Source organism: Alligator sinensis, unplaced genomic scaffold, assembly GCF_000455745.1.
Source record: "Alligator sinensis unplaced genomic scaffold, ASM45574v1 scaffold240_1, whole genome shotgun sequence".
NCBI classification, from domain to species: domain Eukaryota; kingdom Metazoa; phylum Chordata; order Crocodylia; family Alligatoridae; genus Alligator; species Alligator sinensis.
Genome location: NW_005841902.1, coordinates 846,042 through 867,553, shown reverse-complemented (window position 1 = coordinate 867,553; position 21,512 = coordinate 846,042). Strand labels below are relative to the sequence as shown.

At 41.8% G+C, this 21,512-nt stretch overlaps 1 protein-coding gene across 2 annotated transcripts in view; it reads left to right on the top strand.

Moving 5' to 3' along the window:
- Positions 1-21,512, top strand: part of LRRC2 (leucine rich repeat containing 2) — a 108,938-nt gene that overhangs the window by 23,388 nt on the left and 64,038 nt on the right. For both annotated transcript variants that reach the window (XR_003092773.1, XM_006018443.3), the window contains exons 3-4: positions 1,472-1,682; positions 19,221-19,377. Coding sequence is in view for 1 of the 2 variants with exons in the window: in XM_006018443.3 (XP_006018505.1) it covers positions 1,472-1,682; positions 19,221-19,377 (368 nt within the window). In the remaining variant the exon portion in view is untranslated. The remainder of the gene's footprint in view (positions 1-1,471; positions 1,683-19,220; positions 19,378-21,512) is intronic.

The following is a 21,512-nucleotide window of genomic DNA, read 5'->3' as shown; positions in this document are numbered from 1 at the left end:
GTTCAGGAACCAGTTTGCTGATTTTTTTTTCAGTGATTACATTAACAGTGGTTTGGATTTTCTTTATTTAAATTTCATTTTACTTATCTAACAATCTACTGTTGTCTCTCTGGATTTGTATTTTGCACATTTTATCAGTAAAAGTGATGGAAAACAATAATTCCTGTTTCATTAATACTTTCCTTCTCATTGCAGTGTAAGGAGTTAGATCTATATCTTCTACTTTTCAGGTTTTTACTGCATAGTCTTGGAACTATACCTGAGCTGGGAGTAAGGACTAGCAGGGAGGTATAGGGCCAAGACCTTGTGGCCTGCTCCTGAGCTAGGAATGATGGTCCTAATCTTTGTATATGGGATTTAGTCCCATTTCTGGAATTTCACCAGCTAAAAGTGAAGCAGTTGACCACTTCCTTGGACAGCTGAGTAAAGCAGGAAGGGTAGTCTAATGAAGTTTTTATTTCTGTGGTAGAGAATGAAGGATTTCTATGGTGGTATGAGGCACAAACATAGCAGTAGCATCTAAAGCCAGGATCTAAATCTAGGATTTCAGAAAGTCTCCCTCCTTTTAATGGTTCAGATCTTATTTTTCTTGTTCTTTCCCTTTTTTTTTCCCTTCTGGGATTTATTTTACTTTTCTCTGCACACTTCAACTCCCACCCACTTCTTGCACAACAAAACAAAAAAAAAAGCTTTTACAGTTAATTAGCTTCATACTGCTAGAAAAAAATTAGAAACAACATGTAGGTGTCTAGAGTCTATTTTTCTTACAGTGTATTAAAGTGGTATTTCCTAGATTTTCTTAGTACAGCCTTTGTGACCTCTTTTCCCTAACTCTCAGTTTCACATTGTTTGCTTCTTGTTCTGCAAGTGATAGCTGGCTTACCTATATAGGAAATTGCATCACTATAACTTGAAATAACTTTTAAACATGATACTCAACTTTCTCATATAGCTGTGTCCAAATTAATATTCAAATTGAAATTAACAATTTCAAAAGACACCCCTTCTATCTTTTTGATTAACCCAATCTCTTCACTTGAATAAAAAAAGTCCAGAAGAATATGATACAATTCCAACTATTCCCACAGTCAGTAAAATATATATATCTGCAGTTGCAAAACTTGGACATATTTTCCAGGACATTTAAGGTGTTCATTATATTCATACATTTGTAATTTGTTAAGTAAGAGTCTGTTCAGATTATTTCCTATGTGTATAGGATCAGGAACTTCACATGCATATTTCCTGGGCCTGACTGTATTGTCATGTGCATAAAAGATCCTGCTTAATGTTACCATTTAGCCTTACAAACCCAAGCACGATTCTCAGGTCAGACAATTTTAATATGGCCCATAAGCATACATTTTAAGATTCATCCAGTAAGTATATAAGAATAGCAGCAAGGACTTTCAGCTTTTGTATTCTCTTATTTTAATAGATTCACAGGAACTTTTTCTTTGTACCATTTCAGGATAAAGGAAGAATGGAACTTCATGCTAGAATGCAGAAAGAAAGGAATTCCACAATCCAAATACTTAAAGAATGGGTTTGTAGATACCAGTATGGAGATTTTGGATAAAATGGAAAAGAACTCTCAGCTCCGTAAGAAGCGTGCTTTGTCAGATGCATCAGACAAGGAAAGAAGCAAATATATTTTTCAAATTTCTGGTGAGCACTGGACGGTAAGTTTAGTCTGATTATCTTTCTGCAGTGTTTGGCTGATGAGCATAGCACTACAAACCCTGATGATCTATCCTATTGTGAATAGTTTTCAGCTGCGTTAGTCTTGACAATAGCATTCGTTTTTTTCTTTCTAGAAATAAATCATTATAATTTTAATTTTAAAATGTATTCATTTTCAATTCTGTACTAATGTGTATAACGTACACCTCTGAAAACCACAGTTATAAACAACTGTAATACTGTAAGAGAGTGTTCCCCCAGTACCCACATCAGTATCTCAGCCCCTCTCTATGCATAACACTTAAGGCATGATGATTAACCAGTTCATCATACTTTAAGTTGTGACTCACCTACACATTCAATCAATGAGTGCGGTGATAAAATAAGCAATACGCTACAAAGTTATTCCACAACAAATGTGTAATAAGTTTGTAGCATGTTCTAATCATGCCATTAATTGCATGAGTGGCCAAGTGCTCCCCTTGTGGCTGGGAGCCTCATCAGCTCCCAACCACAGGAGTGCACCACTTGCTGATAGCCCAGCAGCTGACAAGGCTTGCAGTGGTGGCAGTGTTCCCAGCACTGTCCCTGCTGTGAGCCTCATTAGCTACAGGCCTTGCAGTGGGCAAAACACTGCCCCACCCCCCTCCAAGCCTCATTCGCTGCAGGACTTTCAGCGAGAGCTGTGTCATTGGCTGTGAGGCTTGCAGTAGGAGGCAGCGGGGAGAAGGCTGCTGCCGCTGTCAGCCCCACACCTCACAAGGCTCACAGCAGGGGCAATACTTTCCCCACTCCAAGCTTCATGAGGTGTGAGGATCACAGCACCAGCAGCAATGTTCTCCTGCAGCCCCTGCTATGAGCCCCGCACTCAGCAAGCCTATGTCAGCTGTCGGGCTTGCAGTGGGGGCAGCATTCCCCATGCTGTCCCCCACCCCACTGTGAGCCCATTACTTGTGGGGCTTGCAGCAGCAGGAGGCAGTGCAGGGGGGATCCAAGATTGTGATCCCGGGCTCCCCATGCACCAGTGATAAGGTGCACTGTCCTGTAATTGCACCTCCTGCCATGCACGTGTGGCATGGTAGGTGGTGCAATTGTGTGGATCATGCATTAGACCCCATTGGGCCTTTACCTGCATGTGTAGAGAGGCCCTTATTGATTGTCCTAAGATTAAGAGATGATAACAACACCTTTGTTAGCTTGTTGATGTCTTTTCATACCCAGAAATCTGCTTGCTTGGCTTAGGAGTGTAGATACTTTGTTCTGTTTGCTTAAAACAAAATCAGTAGCACTACTAACCAGTAGTGGCCTGGTGGAAACAATACTTGACACGGCTTTCTGTGAGATACCAGTTTAGAAGTAAGATGTGAAACAGAGCTGGTCTGAATTTTTTCTTGAAAAATATTTCAAGTTATTTTTGTTTTGAGAACATGTTGAATTTGATTAAACTTCTTTTACAACAAAGTGAGATGAAATATTTTAAGGCAAAAGTAAAAAAAAAAAAAAAAAAAAAAGGATATTTAATTTCAGAATGACTTTTGGAAATGAGATGCGTCGTTTGTAAAGAACAGAGTGAAAGTAAAAAAAGTTCCATCAAAACAAATTTTCATTTAATAGGACATTTCCAAAAAATATATTTGATCTGTTTCAGAATTAAAATAACTTTGGCAGAATTTTTCAAAACAGTGTGTCACGCTCCCAGTCATCTCTAGTCCAGAGTCCACTTCCTCTACTAATGCTCATCACTGAAGTGACACTGTTCTTTGCAAGAGAGGTATGGGTATCAGTTTCAAAACTTCTTATGCACTGCCAATTTTGAGATCTGAAACTGGTATGGTGTAGTGTGTCCTACTTTCACAACCAGTGGTAATTCTGTGTGTGTGTGTGTGTTTAAATTCAGAAAACAGTAATTTATCAAGCTCCTTAGATTGAGAGAGAAACCATTTCTCCTGCCAAGGGCTAATAGAAAAAAACAGTTATTTTGAGGTGTATGTTATTAAATCAATCAGATGCTTGTAAGTACATAAAGCAGGCATAAGAAAATTAATCTTGATCACTGACAACTCTTATGAAAAACATTTGGAATGCTCTTAAATTGCTTACAGACAATGAAAAGATTTTTAGGCAAAGCATGTTGTTGTATAACTGTTATGTCAAGATTAAGGGCCATGATAACAATACTTGATATTCTGCTGAGGCATCTTAACATTATGTAGCAGAGACCTACATGGTGATACAGGATTATTTAAAAATCCGATCAGCAGATTCTTATTAAATCCAATCCACAAATATAAAGGAGTTTCAATTCCTTGTTGTTGTTGTTGTTGCTGCATGGTAGAGCCGTTTTAAAAAATGGCCAAAATATTTAATGGAGGTTATTTCAAATGTTTTGGTCTTTATTCATTGACACTGGAGGTACACTGATATGTTGATCCCATATCAGGTTGGCACCGACATAAGAAAAATTAACAGTATTGGCAATTGGCTTTTTTGGCTGAGGTGGCCAATAATGTCACTGATAAATGTCCCATGCATGTGTGCAGCCACAGCACAGCACATAGGCAGGCAGAAGTACAGCTCAGCAGTATGGAGAGCAGCTAGGTTCAGCTGGTAAGTCTGTGGGGGAAGGGGCATGTGGGGGGGGCGCAGATTGAGGCCCCTGTGGTGAGGGAGGGAGGGAGTGGGGCTGGGGCTGGGGCAGGGACTGCACAGCCGGGACAGGCACGAGATGGAGCCATGAGCAGCTAGTCAGGGGGCCATTGGTGGGGGCAGCTTCCGCTGCTGTGCACACTCTGGGAGGGCATGGGGGCCATGCACCTCTGGACCTACACGTGGGGTGTGGGCAGGTTGCTGGTGTTGGCTGGGGCTGGGGTAGCGCTGAGCTCTTCCCAGCAGGGGGCTGGGTCAGGCTGTGCTCAGGGTGGGTGGTGGTGGTGCTGGGAGGGGAGCTGTGGCAAATTTTGGGGTGGCTGAAGCCATAGTGTCCCATAGTGCCCTCCCAGTGCTGCCATTGCCCACCCCAAGCACAGCCTGGCCCAGCCCCACACTGGGGAGAGCTTGGTGTGCAGCCTGTTATACAGTTATAAAACTTAGAAATGAGAGGAGGCCAGTAAGACACTGGACGGTGTTTTGAAAATAAACAACCCCAAAAACAAAACAAAAGAATCCCCCATGTATTTAGTATACAATAGAATAGAAAGTTGAAAAATTAAAACATCTCTGTTTACTTGTAATGTCCATAAAGTCAGTTTTTCTGTACCTTTTCATTAATATAGCTTTACAAAAGAAGCAAAAATGCAGAATGTCTCACCCATCCTTGCTCATCTTTGCTTCAGCATTGTTCCAGTCTGACACCCCAAAACATGAATGGTGCATGCCCCTGGCAGCTGGAGGGGCAGCGGTGAGCTCCCAGAGACACCAGCATTGTTGGTGGTAGGGGGGTGGTGAGCGCTGACCATGGGCTGGCGATCACCCACAGGCACTGTCAGCAGTGCCGGCCCCAGCCAGTAGAGATCATGGACTGGCGGCAGGGTGGCGACCAACACTTTTTTGCAAGGGGTGCACCACCACGCACAGGGGGTGCATGTGCACTCGTGTGCACCCCCTACATGTCACCCCACCCCAAAAAGATGAAACCCAGGGGAACCATCAATTTTAGAATAATATTTGTATAGTGGTATTTGTATTTGTGTTGATCAATCTTTTGAAAAAGGATCTAGGAATCAAGCATTTGTTTTTTTTTCTACCTTAGACACTGACTTGGTACGTGACATTGGGGTTAGCTGCTTAATCTGTCTGTGCCTTGTTGCCTATCTGTAGATTGTTAAATTATATTTACCTATGTCAAAGGAATTATTTGAATTTTAATCACAGAATTCATTAACATGTACTTGGAGGGATAACTTTGACATAAACTAAGAATAATTGTTTGCTTACTTTATTGTAAATTAATCTGTGATTCATGCTCTTTGTCTCCAAAAATACCCACAAGTATTTAAGAGAATTGGGACACTGATGGAGAAAACTTATTTTAAAATTGTGAATTGAAGATCTGCTCAGCAATGCTCATGTCCTCTAGGAAAGAGTTAATTTTCTGTTCTTTTACTAAAATATATATATTTAAAGATAGACAGCGGTGATCATAAAGATTATACCAGCTCACTCTATATCCTTACATCTCATCTGCTGCTTTCAAATCCTGATACAGCAGTCAGGATCTAGAATAATTTATAGGGCTACATTGTCAAAACTCACTGTACTTATGCCCCCTCTCCAAAGTAGTGCCCAGATGTAAACATGCATTAGTTTTTATAGATTATGTAATTGGAAATGCAAAAAAAAAAAGATTTATGTGCATGCTGTCAGTTTGCATGTGAAAGTATCTGTTTACATATGCGGTGAGCCTCACAGACAATACCGTGTCAAGGAAGTTTGGTGCATAGATCTGGGGGGCACCACCCCATGCTTGCCCTGGAGCGCATGCAGCGGTGGGAACCGCCCTCCCCCCATCCCCATGCCCCCCCCAGACAAGCTGCTCGTAGTTTTGTCCCACAACCTGCCCTGGCTGGGCAGTGCCTGTTGGCGCCCCTTTGCTTTGGCACCCAGGGAAGTTGCCCCACTCCTCGCCCCCCCCTTGCTGTGGCACTGCTTACAGATCTGTCCATAGGATATCACTGTGCACAACAAGGAGTTGATGAATAACTGCTTCTTAGTCTTATACATCATTGAAACCGAAATGTATTAAAGGAATAGGGAGACTGCCACAGCAAGCACTTGAAAGTTAGAAAACACCAGATCTAAGGTTACCTGTGCACTCTTATAGGAATCTTTTTAGTATGTCTTTCTGATAGCTGTCCCTTTACAGTTGGCAAGGGCAGGCAGTGTAGCACTGAAGTGGCCATTTAGTGACTGGATGGTGAATACCTTGCCTCGCTTGCTTGAGCTGATAAGTATTCCTATTGTTTTTCTCTTTTTTCTCATTACTGAGGCAGTAATGCATCCTCTCAGCCTATAGGCAGTTAACTCTATATGTCTGGTTGGCAAAGTCTTGAAAATGAGAACCAATTCTGAGTTCTGCTATATCTTTCTATGGTTGCTGCAAAACTGGCTTAGCCCTTCTCTACATTAAAGGTTCAGACACCAGAGTTGTCTGGTGTGGAAAGATTGCATCTTCTAGTTAATGTAGTTCTGCTAATTGCTATGACTTGCTAATACCCTATTATGGCTGCTGCTGGCACAGCTTCTGTCACTTGGGTGAGCTTGTGTAGCTCTCACAGCAGAGCACTCTTCTTCTTATTCGTTTGATTTATATAATGCCCTCCCCAAAAAGGCCCAGGGTGGTTTACAACACAAAACCAATAAAAACAAATTTAAATATTAAAATAAAATAGTGTAAAAAGAAAACAGCCTCCACAAACTGTACCTGAAAAGTTAGCCCTGCCTGCTAAAAGCGTGCTTGAATGAAAAGGTCTTACATCACTTCTGGAAAATGTCCAGGCCCAGGATTTAATAGACCTCAAGGGGGAGGGAGTTCCATAGCTGAAGAGCTTTCACTGAACAGACATCATGAAGGTGGTACTTCCTGGAGGCAGTTCTCAGCTGAACTAAGGGATCAAAATAGAAGATAATGGAGGAGGTGGTTCCTTAGGTGTGAATCCACCCCAGGGGACTCAGCTGGCCTAGTACTGCTCCTTTAGTTAAAGTGGCAGCAGCCTCCACAGTATAAATACAACCTGATATTGATACTGCTAGTGTGAATAATCCCAATATAGGGAAGCTGAAGGTTCAGCATAGACGGCTATTCACCATCTTTCCTTTTGGGCCTCAGCATAGCATCATGCTGGGGATAGGAGGAGTTCATTGGAAGTGATAAAAGTTGACAGGGTGGCCTGTTGATGGTTATGGGAAGCCACCATAACTTAAAACAGCCTCTGGGCCTACTATCATTTATACCAGGTACCCACCAGTGGCCAGAGTAGATTTTAGAAATAAAGAATGGTGTTAAGCATACCTTTGCCTTGTAGTCCTAGGCTGTGCTTTCTGTGAACATAGCGGTCTGCTCCAGGGATGGGCAATAATTTGGGCCTGGGAGCCACATAGGAAGTTTTGATGAGTTGTTGTGGAACGGGTCTGTACCCTGCCTGCCCCACCACCACCGCAACAACTCACCAAGACTCCCTATGTTGGTTGGGGCTGTGGCAGGTAGAGACTGGTGTTTGGGAGCAAGATGGGTGGGTGGGGCCATGATCATGGGGCAGGGTTGCAGAGCAGCCCCTGCTCTGTGGGGTGGGGGGAACACGTGTTTGGGGGGGGAGGGGGGAGCCCTGCCTGGGTGCTAGGTCCTTGGAACTGGCCGGGGTGAGGAGAGGGAGAAAGGGTCAGGGGGTGCACACAGCAGAACATGCCCAGGTGGTGCGGTCCAAGGCTATCTTCACAGTACCCTGCATGGGTCCCAAGCCCTGCCTGGAGCAGGCTGTGCTGTGCTGTGCTGCACTCCAGCCTGCCCCCACCAGCCTGGCCCTAGCCAGTGCAGACAACTTACTGATGGGGCTGCTCCTGGTGTGCTGCTGAGGTTCCCTCACCTCCAGTGGCAGTTCCTGTTCCAGCTGCACTCCTCTAGGCCAGGAGCAAGTTTCAGCCCCAGTGCACAGAGCTTTGACTCCAGCTCCTAGCTGCCTTCTACCCACTCTGCCTGCCCAGCACAGGTGGCCAAGTCGGTGAAAGACACTCAGGAGTTTCAGCCAGGTGGCTCCAGCTCCCAGCTGCCTTTAGGGGTGAGGAGCAGCTGCTGGAGGCAAGGGGGACCAAGTAGCAGCCACACTGGGAGCAGCTCCGCCAGTAAGTTGTATGCACTGAGCAGGGCTGGGTTAACAGGCACAGGCAGGAGCTTAGTGCGTGCTGCCCTTGGTGGGGCTTGGCCCCATGCAGAGTGCTGTGGGGGCTGACATGGGCTGGATCCAATCAATAGGTGGGCACCCCCCACAGGCCAGATTCAATCAGTTGGCAGGCCAGATCTAGCCTGCAGGCTGTATTTTGCTCACCCCTGGGGTCTGGCCCATCACTTTCATGATGTCTAGTAGCTGACTAATTAACAGTAACATAAATTGAAAAACTTATCTTATAAATGCTTAATTTTATTTTGGAATAACCTTGACAAAAATAATAATTTAAAAGCAGCTTGATGCTAACTTTTGGAAAATAGTCTCATATCTGCTTCTGAAATCCTGTTGTAGTAGGGGTAGTCATAACATGGCATGAATTCCTAATCAGGTAGTGTTCCCTTCCGTCAAGACCTGTTCTCATTTAATTTGCCTCAGACACATAGTTGTCATTAGTATTGAATATGTTTATTCTCCTCAAATAGATTATTACTGTATTTCCTAATTGTAAAGTAATTATTTCTATCGTGTCTAAGAGGTGGTTAAGATAAAGCACTGAGAAATACTTTAACTGAGTAGACCATGCAAGCTTAAGAGAGAAGAATAGAATTTTACACTGTATCTGTTTTACATGTCATATATGAGCTTTGAGCAAATGTATTCCTATGTATGTAGATATAATGTACCTTGTAAACCAGCAGTATTTTCTACAAAGGCTAGTCTAGATCTCTTTAAGGCTAGGTGTATTTGAAGCGTGTGGTTTGAACAAGAATCAGAACTTGCAGTAGTTTTATAATGGTGTAACTCCATTGTCTCAACGCAATTATTACTATATTACATCACTGTACGTAAGATCAGCATTAGGCCCTTTAAGTTGGGATAACTTACACTCTGTCTTGCTCTATTAAAAGAAGAGCAACTCTTACATAATTAGCTTGCCAGCTTGCTTGTTCTCTCTCTGAGTGCTGAACACTTGTCTTTTTCTCTTAGGGTAGAATTTTGCAATTCATTTATTCCTAGTAGAACAGGATCTGGTTCCTCTGTCTTGTGTATACCAACTGCTTACCCCTGTGCAAGTCTAACAGAGGCACTGGCTATCTGAATTTCCTCCCCATGGAGAAGCTTTGAGCAGAGACCAAAAAGCAGATTGACCAATAATCTCCTTATAACAGAGTGCTTTTATCTCACAGGTGGAGAAAAAACACTATGGAAAAAGGATTTTTAAAAAATAGCATGCAGGTACTCCTTACTTAACGTTGTCCTGGTTAATGCTGTTTTCTTATTGTCACTGATCTATTAGAGCAAATACTTGTTTAAACTCGTGCAATGTTTGGTTATAACATTGTTTGGCTGCTACCTGCCAGTAAGTAACTACTGTGACGTACTTGGATTCACTTAACGTTCTTTCGCTTAAAGTCACATTTTTCAAGAACGTAATTATGATGTTAAGCAAGGAGGCTGTATATGCATAGTTAGTCCCATTTAATATGATGTTTCTCTACAAGCCAAGCTCAACAAGCTTTTTTTTTTATTACAAGAACAGAACAAAAGCCACTTATACACCAGAGGGTCTGGACTAGGTAGAAAGATGTATGTGAAACTCTTGCAATTTATCAACAGTAGAATGATGTGTACTGCTTTTACCATACTACTCACAAGCTCAAACTTGGGCTCCGTCTGCAGACTTGAAAAAAATGCCTTCTCTTCCTTTTAAAAAAAGCTCTCAAGTGAAGCCTGATGAAAGAGAGTTGCATAGGTCATTTAGACTATTAAAACACATGCTTGTATCAGTTGCCTTGCAGAGAATGTCAGTCAGTTGACAAAACACTCGGGTGAGATTCTTTTGAAACTTACCATAAACATACAACTTGAATTTAGTAAATTCTTCAGAGGTAGCACTTTCTACTAGAACTGGATGAAGACAGTCAAAAGTAATGCTATGAATATTCATGTGAATATTTTAATGACTTCTTTGACTCTGTTCATGCCCTGTGACTGTTTGCTTTCTGTGAATAACTAATAAAAGATTTTATTGCCAAGAAGGTTAGTGGAATCAGCAACTTTTAAATGAATTAAAAAATATTGAAGAAAAGTAAATTTTGAATTTGTGACTGTCAATATTAACAATGGAAATTAGTTATGCTCTTCTAGAAAAGGAACAGAAAGAGATCCTGTCTATGCTGCTTTACACCAACTGAGATTGTGGATTTATGTTTCTATAGTACATGCCCAGTAAAAGCAGCTTCAATGTCAACTGTGCCCTACAAATTGTTGGCAATTTGCAAATGAGCTACTGTCCAAGTATTGTTCATAAGAAAATATTGACCTTCTCCCATTTGAACAGAAGAAAGAGATAAACTTCCCAGAATAAATAATTTGTTGCAATTATTTCCCTACATTTGTTTGCTCATTGTCACTTTGGCTCAGAGAGAGGGTACTTCCATTTATTATTCCCACTTGCTAGTGACAATGAGTTATCTGTCACAACAGGATACATTTCTTTAAATGAAATCACCATGGTGAACAGATAAAACCCACACCATTCTTACATCATCATTTTTTATCCCTAGAGTATGCCTGAGATTGTGAAATGTCTGACTTGGTTAGATGGGGTCTGACTCAAAGTTTGGAGCAAGTTTCAAACTTTCTCAAGGTTAAGGGGAATGTTTAGATTTAGGGTTTCCGTTTAATGGGATCAATCAGAAAGGCTTCTCAAAAAAGTTGTGTTTGGATTCAGAGTGCTTATACAAGCTCATATCTAGTAAGTGGATCCTTCTCTAATTAGAGGTACTAAAATTAACGGTGAGTGGATTTGGGTATTTATTGCTTTTAAATTGCCCCTCCCCCACAAAAAAAATCAGAGTTTGCGATATTATTTTGCCATTTAAGGCAAAGACTGGTTATTTTCCAAGTGCCAGTCTTCACGGAGTAATTTATCAGCAGCCTGCCAGCTTCAGTGTGCTGACTGAAGATTACAAAAGAACACCAGGGAATCGGAGAGTAAAGCAAAGAAAGCCTGTGTAAATTTCAGTATCCATCACTAACTAGTTTGTAAACCAAGTGAAATATCACATCAATTTATGTTTTAGCAGCACAGACAAATGCATTGAAAAAGGAAAAATGCTGAAAAATAGCGTACTGTCACACAATATTAGCTTGTTTGTCTGGTAAATATTAACACTTGGTAAAATATAGGAAGTCTAGGTAGGGGAAAAATAGAAGTCTAGACAATTAATGGGGGGGGGCAGGCAAATTCAGACATGGTAAAAGTGGGTCCAATTATGTTGAAATCACATTTGAATTTGGCCACATCATAGCATTAGGGTATGCAAAAATATCCTAGGGCTAATAAAACAACCCTTAGTCCATAAGGACAGATAAGTTAAAATGTTCTAAGCCTTGCTGATTGATCCCAGACAATGGAATTGATACTTAAGTTTATTACGTATCTAAACCTCATTTATCATCAGTTATGAAGGAGACCGGTGGTTTGAACTGTGTGTGTGTGAGAGAGTATAACATGTAATAAGGAAAAAGATCTTGCCTGATTAATCTTTTCATTTAGGGTGAAAATCCTACCCCCTGTAAAATCTATAGGAGTTTTGCCATTGATTTGTCCCAGTTTAAGATTTCACCCTCAGTGTTCACTTTGGTCAATCTGGAATCACAAATATTAAGAGAATATGTATAAGGTGGAAAGAAATGAAAAACATTATGAAAAAAACAAAGCTAGGGGAAGAAAGGATTTAAATCTAATTTTCCCAACCTTTGCTTATTACCCTAACCAGGAGTGGGCTAAATACGGCCTACAGCATGGATTGCCCACCAACTGATTGGATCCAGCCCACGGAGGTGCCCACCAATTGATTGGATCCAGCCCAAAGCTGCCCCCGTGGTGCTCTGCGTGGGGCCAAGCCCCGCCTGGGGCACCCTGCACTGAGCTCCTGCCTGCGCCTGCTGGTCTGGCCCTGGCTTGAATGCACAGCTTACCAGTGTGGCTGCATTGGGCAGGCAGAGCGGGTGGAAGGCAGCTGGGAGTTGGAGCTGGAGACTGGCACACTGGGACAGAAGCTGGCCAGCTGAAGCTCCCTCCTGGACTGCAGTGGCACAGCAGGAGCATAAGGTGGAGCCATTGCTGGAGGCGAGGGGAGCTTAACCAGTACCTGTGTGGTTGCAGCAGGATCAGCCCTGCCAGTAAGCTGGGCGTGCTGGCCAGGACTGGGCCAGCAGGCCTGGGCAAACTCTGCATGTGCCCTCCTGCCTTCTCCTCCCATCTCCTTCCCCTCGCTCCTGGCCAGCTTCTGGGACCTAGCAACCAGGCAACCCCACCCCAGGGCCGGGGCAACCCTGTGATCCCAGCTTCGCCCACCTGTCTCACTCCTGAACACTGCTCTCCATCCTCTATGGCCCCATCCGACAAAGGAAGTTTTGGTGAGTATTTGTAGCAGCAGGAAGGGGATGGGGGGCTGCCCTGGCCCACAACAACTCATTAAAACTCTCTATGTGGCTCCCTGGATCAAGGCCTATCAAAAAGGAGGAGGATAATTCTCATCTCTCATGTGTGGGAAGAGTTCAGGAATCAGGTAGGTTATAATGTGCCATGCAACCAATATCAGTCCTTGGTTAAGTCCTTAGTTAAGGACTGTCATGCCAGTTTATGAATTTTTGTTCCCAGAACCACAATGACCTCTCTCCCTCAGAGAGGAAAGCTATACAGTTCCTAAGATTCAAAAACAAAATTGTAATCAAACCAGTGGGCGAAGTGGAGTTATAGTCCTCATCAACCATCAAGAATACATTAATGAAGCCAACAGATGAGTCTCTGAGACCAAATGCTATAAAGAATTTAGGGAGGATCCCACACTAGAATTTGCTTTGGAACTGGAAAATATCATTAAATCCTTCCCACATGAGCTTCAGGAAAAAACTACTTCCATTTGTTCCTCATTCTCCCACCCCAGGAACTTTCAATATGCTCCCAAAGATCCATACACAGGGTAACCCTGGCAGACTCATCATATTCAACTGTGATACCCGCACTGACAAGTGGTTTTGAGATGCATGGAAACTATCCTGAAACAACTTGTCAGTCAAAGAGCAAGGTTTCTATGAGATGCCACAGACTCTTTCAATGGAATCAAGAACATCAGCCACTTCCCCAAGAAGGCCATACTTGCAGTCATGGAAGTCGTCAGATGTTAAGGTACAGACTGATATCATGAAGGCACAGCTGCCTGCTTGAAATATCTACAAGAACCCTGGAGTACACTCTGGTTTGCACCAACATATTACACATATCATCCTCTTCATCCCCACCCACAACAATTTCATTTTCAACAACTGTCACTTCCTCCAAACCATGGGCAGCCGGAAATCTTCCACAGACAAGCCTATGAACTTCACTTCATCAATCTACTGGATACAAAAAATCATGGACTAAATATAGACATTGGATTTATGACACTTTATAACCTGCCTAACATCTGACTTCCACTTTTTACCAGCTATTCTTATTCCCTTCCCCACTACCCTCCTGTGTCTCATCCTGTGACTACAGCCAATTCCTCCTCCCCCCGCCACCTGTCTCTCACCTACTGACCACCTCAATTTATATTTTAACTGACTTTCTTGCATACTACTGGCCTCTGGCTGGTTGCTTTACCACCCCATTCAGGAAAAGCACTGACCATCTGCAGATGCTTCCTCAGCCGGATGAGAGAGTCCGGAGAAGAGCCACGTGCATGATCAGAGGTCAGGGAAGCAGACCCTACGATGACAGGCTGAGAGCCCTGGGGCTCTTTAGCCTGGAAAAGCGCAGGCTCAGGGGTGATCTGATGGCCACCTACAAGTTTATCAGGGGTGACCACCAGTAGCTGGGGGAACGTTTGTTCACCAGAGCGCCCCAAGGGATGACGACTAGGTCGAATGGTCATAAACTACTTCAAGACTGCTTCAAGCTGGACATAAGGAAGAATTTCTTTACTGTCTGAGCCCCCAAGGTCGGGAACAGCCTGCCACCGGAGGGGGTTCAAGCGCCTACCTTGAACACCTTCAAGAGCAAACTGGATGCTTATCTTGCTGGGATCCTATGACCCCAGCTGACTTCCTGCCCTTTGGGCAGGGGGCTGGACTCGATGATCTTCCGAGGTCCCTTCCAGCCCTAACGTCTATAAAATCTATGAAATCTATGAAAGGGGGTTTGTGCCTAAAAGCTTGCTAAGAAGCATTTTTCTAACTATTTATGTTGGGCTAATAAAAGATATTGGATTTACCCAAATAACCTTGTTTGTTTTTATACAACAAAGACACTCCAGTAGGAAAATAAACCATATGTCATCCAAATACCCTGCTACAATACAAAAAGAAACCCCACTGTGATCACACAATCTTGGTGGTCACCTACTGCCCCACCCTGGAACTGATCAGAAGAATTAATAAACAAGTACAGCCTATACCTGACAAAGATCAGAGCTTGAGAGAAATATTCCCAGCCTCTCTGCTCCTGGCTTTCAAGCAACCCCCTAACCTTGCCCAACTCCTCATCAGAAGCAAACTATCCAACAGACGTCAAGTGGAACGCAGCCTTGCCTCAGCAAGAAATGCTTCACCTCTCAACACATCTCCACTGCTGGAGATCAGCAATCAACACGCCAAACAACCATCCCACAGAATCCATAGAGCCTATACATGCGTCTCTCAAAATGTGCTATATCTGATCCAGTGCAGCGAATGCCATTGTCATAACTATGTGGGTGAAAATAAACAATGACTACATACCAGAATGAACTCACAGAAAATAAAAAAATATAAAGGACAGAGGGACACCATTAGGACAGAGACACCACTTCCTCTCTGATCTCATGATCCTCATGTTCAGTGAAAATAAACAAATACCTTTAAAAGACAAACTTGGGAACAAAAATGTATAAGATGGCGTGGCACTAAGAACCAACGACTTAACACTGCTATGGTCTTTATGGCATATTATACCCTACCTGATTTCTGAATTCTTCCCATGTATGAAAGATGAGAATAACCCATCTCCCTCTTGATAGACCTTGATCTCCCAGAAATCAGCTTTTCTTCTGTTAACTATTTGTCTGCTGCCCTGGGAAATTTCTTTCCCCCGTTTCCAACTGGTTTTTACTATGCTGTGCTGGTTTTTACTCCTCAGGCCTGAAGAAGCAGGTCTTGCTTTCGGAAGCTCATCTAACTCCATCCCAACTATGCAGATAGTCCTATACAAGATGTTATCTTAAGAAATCCTTGCCTCTCGCATAGTTCCTGGACCATCATGGCCACACCATCACTCTAACGCTGCCTAAACACTGGGGCACCCAAATGCTTGTTCCTAAAGTCACAGTTCCTTTTTCAGAGCGTTTCTTGGTCTGGTACATCTGTGTGTTGCTCCATCACTTGAAGTTAAGTCTCAATGCATCTCATAAAGTGTGGGGGAAAAAAAAATCAAGAAAGAGCTGAAGAAAAAGAAGTACTAGTTTGAACCATTAAGATTTATTTTTGCAACAGAAAAATGTACATCACATAATGTTGGAGGAGGGGGGAAACCCCTCCATAGGAAGCTGGAAAGATTTCTCATTACCAGCCCTGAGGCAATTCAGACATTTTATTTTCTTTTAACTGCCATAAACTGACAAATATATAAGATGGATCACAATGTAACATACACCTAGTGGGGAAAATGAAGCAAAAAAACCCGAAACAATCCTTATCAAAAAGAAAAGGCAGGGAGCAGGAGGGGGAAGAATTACATACAGATTTCTACATATATAAAATCATGGAATTAAAACAACGTTGTCATTCCTTACCAAAAGGAGATAAAAAGGAGAAAAACCCAGAACAAGCAAACTCTAGCAACATGCCCAGCATTTCAATTTCTCTGTTTCAATACTCTTCTCTAGGTTAAGATGTATAACTTAGCTGCAGAAAAGTGGCACTATTCTTGATGCTTAATTAGTTGGAAACTTTTGAAATATGTGACCTTGTTAATATTTTAGGGAAACTATCAAATCTAAAGGGAAGCTAAATTTCTTAATTTTGTATACAAGTTGTAGTTGTGGCCGCTGCATTGAGAAAGTTATTTTTACTATGTTAAAGTTTTGGTTTTTTTTTTCTTTAAACAATGTTATACAGGGAGCATAGGTGGAAGCTATTAAATCTCATTTTAAGAGGCAGAGTTAGTCTGGTAGAGAAGATAATACCACATCAGATAGATTATTTATTCCAGATGTTACTGGTGCAGGGTGATATAAAGTCTAGGAGGAAGATTGCTAAATTATATATTACTTTATCAAGTGGAGTCAAAAAGTCTCCAACCTTCGTTTTTATCAATTTAATTTTGTTAGGGAAATGTTTAAGGGTTGCATAGTTCAAACCAAGATGTATGGCTCAAAACTGTTGCCCAATTAACAGAACCAATTCAGTCTGTATTTAAAGGCTTTAAAATGGTGCAATCCCCATAATTTACCCAGCCTGGAAGACATGGGTTAAACTCAATGGAGTTTCAAAAATTACCTCAAAATCAAATTCATCCTCATGTACTGGGAATAATTTTAGATATCTGGGGTGAAAAGGTACCTGTGAACTAAGACAAGGATTGTTTCTAACTAGAGCTCTGTTTAGAGACTGGAAGGACTAAATCCTATTTCATTTTACTTGCCTCCCCCACCTCCTCCTCTTCCCTGTGTGTACGTGTTAAAAGCTGTACCCACTAAGTGGCATGGATGAACCTGTGTGAGTAAAGGGATTCAGTCTTAATGTTCTAACCTGTCTGGAGCTAAAAGAAAGACATGCAGTAAAATTTTCAAAAAGTAGCTAAGTGATTTAGGAGCCTGAATCACATTTTCCAGACAGTCAGTGGGACTTGAGCTCCTAAGTGTGCTTAAGTCACACTTAGGAATGTAAGGGTGCCTGTAAATGTGCGGGGATACTATTCCAATGCATTGTAATTACAGCAGATCAGAGCAGATTCAAATAATTGAGTCTGCTGGGGCATGCTAATTAGCACACTCCAGCAGCCTCCACATCTTGTGTGTTCAATGTTCCCACACTTCAAAATGGCAGTGGGGACACTTTTTTTACTAAAGCTCATTCGATGAGCTGTAGTTAAAGCACCCCATCACCATTTTGAGGCACAGGACACTGAATGCACAAGATGCTGCAGGTACTTTAATTATTGGGCCTTGGAACCACTGTAATTAAAGCACCTGTCCCCCAACCCCCGGAGCACGTGTAAAGACGCCCTAAGTGGTTTAGGAAATAGAATGTTGGAACTGTTGACAATTATACCTAGGATCTTGTCCTGGAAAAAGGCATGCTTTGTTGAATTGGGGTCTCTGACTAGACTTTTTTGAATTCAAAACAGAAATAGCTCAACATTGATGTTAATATGGAAACTTTAATTAGCAATATAACATGCTAAGTACATGTTATTAGTATGGCAAAATGTTCACGTCTGAGTGCCTGAAGCAAGACCGCTAAATCCACATTTAGGCATTTGGGCAAGGGACAGACATTCACAAAGCCTGAGCCTGAATTGTTTCAATCTTTGCAGGTTAGTCTACCCTGGCTAGGCTGAGCCAGTTTGCAACCTCACAGATGTTCCCTCTGGACTGAAGAAATGAAGACACATGCCTTCATTGGGCAGTGGCTCAGGCTAGAAGCCAGGAGGTGTTAGAGCAGCCCTCCCTTCCCGTTCCAGTGCTGAGTTCAGGGGGGGTGTGGCCAGGCCCTGGGAGGACAGGAAGGGTGTGTGTTAATGCAGCCTTCCCTTCCATTCTAGTGCTGAGCTCAGAGAGGGGGGGTGTGACCAGGTCCCATGCATTGGATTTTGGAGAACACTTACATTTTATGACGGCAGCATTCTCAGTAAATAGCTGTTGTCAGCTGAAGAAATAACCTCTAACCTCTCCCAGTTTAAAATCATCACTTCCTCCAATCAACCATTGATTACCACTGTATCCTGGGTGGGTCCTACCCACTCCATTATAAGAATCACCAAACAGCTTCTCCAAATTTGGGAAGTTCTGAAAAGCCAAATCACATTTCCCATCTGGCTGGGTATCATAGCATCCAAACCTTCCATATGAAGGTCCTCTTCAATTCCAACAGTGTTTGCATGGACAAATCCATCTGAGATCAATGTGAGCTGCCTGAGTTTGCTAAAAGGAAAGGACAAATGATCATAAGTGATGACCTTTCTGCACTTCTCTGGAAATCTGTTCAAATGTTAATTTTTAATTTCACTGCAATATTTGCAAACAAAATGCAAATCATCTTGTTGCTATAAAACAGAAATGATTCTATATTATGCACTGCAATCCCATTGATCAAGTCCATTGCAAAAATACTATGAAAGAAAATTTGAAAATGTCTGAACAGGAGTGGTCAAACAAGCTGACTGTTGCTATTAACTAGTTGAGGATTCTGTGTAGGAAAGGACACTCCAGCCAGTGATTTGGAAATTGATCATATCTGGCTGGGCCATGACAAACTCTTCCTAGAAGAGAAAGTCTTAAAAGGGCAACCAGTGTGAAATACAGAAATTAAGTACTGGCATAAGCATTACCCTTCCTTTTATTTAGGAATATATGTACATACATTGGTCCAATGCTCTTGAGTTATGTAATCTAATTTCATTTACAGGAAATCCCAGATTCATTGAAAGAACAGACGCATCTGAAAGAATGGCATATAAACAACACAAAGATACAAACCATTCCAGCTTACATTGCCTTGTTTCAGGAGCTGAAAGTCTTGGAGTTATCAAAAAACCAGATCACGCATCTCCCAGTTGAAATTGGTATGTTGATTTGTATTTAGCTATTTAAGCTTGTTGGTGGTAAAAATGTGCAAATGCATGGTGTTGAGTTGGCATACATGTACTATTTATTGATACTGATCTCTACCTACAATATCTTGTACTTCTTCCAGTAAACTCTTCTTTCTGGGGGTTTAGTTATTTGCTGAATTGGATGTGATACTTTGCAGTTAAATATGGCCCAAATACAGGAAAAAATTATGCTTATCTATTAAGAGGTTAGGGTAGCCAAATTGCCTTCTGTTGTGTCATGATTTGTTTTCAAAAGATTGGGGAGTTTGGCTCAAAAATGGATAGTATTTTAGGTCTGTTGGTAGGTTAGCAACAGTATGAGCAACACTTCAGAAAGCAGCCTGAAACCAGTGAATTCATGCCCCTCTGGCTCCAAAAAGTGTTAAAAAAAATTAGTTACAAGAAAATCTGTATTACATAATTTTGGATAAAACTCTTTTTTAATCCACTCATGTTACTTAACTAGGAAATAGATCTGCAAACAGAGGGTGTTTTCAACATGGGCAAAAAAAAAACTAAAAGGGGATTTTAATTCCTTAACCCTTACATACTTTGGCTTTTATTATTGTACATTTTTTAAAATTCTAAAATTGCCTGGTTCTTTTGGTGTTTATAGTAATCTCTCTAAGTTTTTTAAGTTGTAACCTGTCTGAGAGATTCACTGCACTTTAAACAAGGATCATTGCTGAAATTGGTAGCATCTTTGAAAAAGAAAAATCTCTGCTACTCTAGCCTTCTCTAACACATTCTCCCATTCTAGTGGCTAGACCATGTACAAATGTTTAGTAGTCTGCTCTTCATATCGTATCCTTTGGTAACAGAGACTAATGGTTTCAGATTCATCAATCCCTCCTTAGGTTCACTACTTGCATACGATTCATTATGTATATAAGTAGTCAGTATATTAATTCAGGGTAGAAAAAAAAGCCTACGACTTGGCAGCTATCTATCCCAGACCCTTAGGTCTTTTAATTTTCTTATCTAGAGTCATGGTACTTGGAAATTACTATATTGGCCTTTTGTTTGATAGAATAAAATTGTTGCTTTTTATTTATTTATTTTCTTATATTACATTTTATACAGATAATTGCTTGCTGACTTGAAAAAATATATCTTATGGAGTGCCCGGCAGTTAAATACTCAAACAAATCATATACAAAACAGAAGCAGGAGTTAACTGATGTAAAATAAACACTAACTATTTAATCAGTACTTTGACCTTAGTACTGACATGGATCATTAGTCTTATTTGGCCGAAGGATTCCACCAAAACGCAGTGGAGAATGGGAAAGAAAATATTCTGAAATTAAATTCTGTCTGAGGGAATGTGAAAGGAATGGAAAATGTTAGTTCCCCCAATTAACTAAGGACATGCTTTCCTAGACTACTGAATGCCATGCTAAAAATGTAATACTACTTGACCCTTTGATGCAGTTAAAAGACCTTTTTTTTTCTTCATTTTCTTGTACTACTGGACTTTAACTAAGAAACTAGTCCTTAAAGCAAAGCTGGTTATGAAAAGAAATAACATTTGTTTCTAGCAAGAGACATGAAACTAATAATCCTAGCATGATCGGTTCTCTTTGGAGCAATTATTTGAAGGCCAATCTTGGGAAAAGAGGATAGGTTTCAAATACGTCTCCAACCAGTATTTAAAAGAAAAATCCATGCATGCATTGAACTCAGTTCTGCCTTCAATAATTTTTATACAGCGCCTGCTGAAAGCAGTGGGAGATACTCGCATGCATCTAAGGTTATGATTTTAATAAATTGCTTTTCAAAATTAAGGTGGTCTAAATTAGTGGTTCTCATCCTTTCTTTTTTTTTTTTTTTTAACCAGGACCCAGTTGTAAACATCAGTCCCAACACAGTACCCCTCACTCCCAACCTGCTGTTCCTCCCTGCCCCCAGGTGCCTCAGTGTGTGGGTTAGGGGATGGGTGTATGGGACAGGGTGCGGGTGTGTGGGGCATGGGGAGCCCCAAGCAGCCTCTTGCAGGCTGGAAATCTGCCAGCCTGCAAGGGAAAAAAAGCCACAGTTTCCCACTGTACCCGCCTCTGTTCCACCTGGAGTTCGCGCGCCGCCTTGGCCCGCAGCCGCTGTTT